The 2755-nt window shown below is 36.8% G+C and overlaps 1 protein-coding gene across 3 annotated transcripts in view; it reads left to right on the top strand.

Annotated features, from left to right (window-relative positions):
• hecw2b (HECT, C2 and WW domain containing E3 ubiquitin protein ligase 2b) overlaps positions 1-2755 on the top strand; it is a 38520-nt gene that overhangs the window by 20622 nt on the left and 15143 nt on the right. For all 3 annotated transcript variants that reach the window (XM_017426339.3, XM_017426338.3, XM_025008068.2), the window contains 2 exons: positions 468-571; positions 683-807. In XM_017426339.3, coding sequence (XP_017281828.1) covers positions 468-571; positions 683-807 — 229 coding nt within the window. The remainder of the gene's footprint in view (positions 1-467; positions 572-682; positions 808-2755) is intronic.

Raw genomic sequence — 2755 nt, 5'->3', positions numbered from 1 at the left:
CGCAAAACGGAGGTTCTTCGCTAAATAGTTATTTTTTCTTCTTATTTATCACTTCTATAAACTGAATGTATGCAAAGTGACAACACTAATACATTCGCCGTAGCCTACGTTATGAAATATTTACATGAATCATTGATACAATTATGATAGAAACGATAGAAGAAAATATATCACGATAGACACTTTTCTATCGTCCCCACGATATAGATCCTTATATCGCCCAGCAATAGTTCATGAGATATTTTGCTAACAGACAGACATACAAACACACATGGATGCAACTGGACAGACAGTGCTAATCTGTTTTTGTCTCTAGGAATAAAAAGTAATTTTTTTTTCATGTTTTAGCCATCCTGGTGCATCCATGTGAAATAACATTAAACAGGTGTTTTGATTCCTGAGGGTTTTTAAAACCACTGTTTTAATTTTTCATTAATTTATTACACCTGACTGACATCCTTCTACAGGTATCAAAGTATACGAAGGACGATAACCAATGACAGCAGACCAGAGGAGCAGCTGACCAATGAGCTTCTGGGGGATGAGACAGACACGCATCCCTCCAATCCAGGTAGCTGCCAAGGGTCAGAGTCAGACCGTTAAACCATGCCTTTTACTTTCCCCTGACAGAGTAAGTGTGTGTGTGTGTGTGTGTGTGTGTGTGTATGTGTGTGTGTTGCAGAGCTCCGCAGGGACAACAGCTTGGCTCAGTCCAGTTCCAGGTCTCGTATCTCCCTGCTGCTTCAGTCACCCAGCGCCAAGTTCCTCACCAGCCCGGACTTCTTCACTGTGCTGCATTCCAACCCTGTGAGGACACCTTTTTATTTTAACCTCCTTATTTTTACAATTGAAAGCTCCACGTTTATTTTGTATTTGCCGATTCAGCACTTACGCTGTTGTTTTTACTGTTTTTTTATATTTTTTATATGTTTTTTATATTTCCCCGGAGAAATATATTAGCAAACGTGTTCTATTTTTTGCTACAAACCAGACTTTTAAAATTTTAACTGGTCTTTTGTTCCTTTTGGATTTTGCCTCGTGTTCTGACTCGTTTACTTAGTACTAAAATAATGTATTCTATTAAAAGTACATTTACTCTCTTGAAAAAAAAAATCTACTCAATAAAAGTAAAAAGTAAGTCATTAAAAATTGACTAAAAGTTACTTAGTTACTTTTTACAGCAGAAGGGTGTTTAATAATTTAAAACATTGAACAAAGCAACTGCTAGAAAACTTTTGCTCTAAATTTTGATTACAGGTCGTTCTTGTGGCGACAGTGGGACAGTATTTGCTCACAGAGATTTAGGAATATACATATAAACGTAAACATAAACAGTAGCAACATTTGTAAAACATTACTTAAATCTAAAATGCAGATGATGGTGGCTGGTGGTCAAACTCAGAAACTGATCAATCCTGATCAATAGTTATTGAAAAAATACATAAATTAACTTTGGTTTTAGATGTAATATGTATTTCCCTGTTACAAAATATATGGAATTTAGAACAAACACATTTTAATAAACAAAGGAAAATAGAATGAACTTTAAAAAAACATCATTAGCATTCATTTGTTTAGACTTGTTATCAAATTTTCTCCATTTTAAACAGCTTAAAACCCATCAACAAAACTGATCATACAGCTACAAACATTTAACTTTAAAACAAAAAGAAAACACAAAATTAAAGATCGGTCCCATTTCAGTCTCTCGTCAAAATCAAAGATAACTGAGAAATTAAAACTTTATTTTCTCGGCTTCAAAGTAACGTCTCAGGAAGAGACGCGGCAGAGACTCGATCTGCCACAGACCGGAGATCTAATAACATGTAAACGTCATCTTGGTGGGCCGGATTAAATGTCACCAAGGGCCGGATCTGGCCCGCGGGCCTTGAGTTTGACACCTGTGTAGTAGGTATAACTAATATTATATAAAAGGTGCTTCAGTCTAATTCTTTTCTGTTTGGGATCCCTTTAAGAAAATAATCCGTACAGACAGAGCTTCTGAAACTGAACTCACCTGCTCAGGTGGAGAGATTAGTCTCCGTTACCATGGTGACCTAACTGGGCTCAAAGATTCTGAAACCTCAGACCTTCAGCTCATGATAGCGGCTAAACTGTTAACCTCATTTTGTAGTAATCCGCCAACCAGCATCAGGACCTCATGACACCTGAACTTCTTTTTATCAGAAGGCTGACATCTATTCACAGCTTCCAGTTTTAAAAGTAAATTTTAACTTTTGCATCCGTTTTGCTCATTTTAGCTTTAGCATATGTTTTGCTGTTTTAACTTTACTTTTTTTTGTTGCTAATTTTAGCATCTGTAATATGAACATTCCTGATTTTAGCTACTGTTATGCTAATTTATCATCTGCTAAATTAGAAATCAATCAACCTGATTTCTGTTTTTAGCTGTTCTGCCAGTGGCGGCTGGCCAATAGAGGGTGCTAGGGCGCCGCCCCACCACTCACATTACCTTGAATAAGACAAAAAAATTAAATAGTACATTAAAAATATTTCGAAATATATGTATATATGTTTTTAGTTGTGTAAGATAAATATTTTATAGTTAATGATAAGTAAAGTTGTTTTGTTCTTCGACGTTGTCTGATTGGTGACGTATTTCTGCCCTGGGGCGCAAAAATCTTTGTCCATAGACTCTCGTTAAAAGTTGCACATGCGCAGTAGCTCCTCTTCAGTACAAGAGATAGGACCGTTCAGGGCGCACCTCTCCTGCGCCCAGAGCTGACTCCGCCTC

This window comes from Kryptolebias marmoratus, linkage group LG1 (genome assembly GCF_001649575.2).
Source record: "Kryptolebias marmoratus isolate JLee-2015 linkage group LG1, ASM164957v2, whole genome shotgun sequence".
NCBI classification, from domain to species: Eukaryota; Metazoa; Chordata; class Actinopteri; order Cyprinodontiformes; family Rivulidae; genus Kryptolebias; species Kryptolebias marmoratus.
This window is presented reverse-complemented; position numbering and strand designations above follow the sequence as displayed.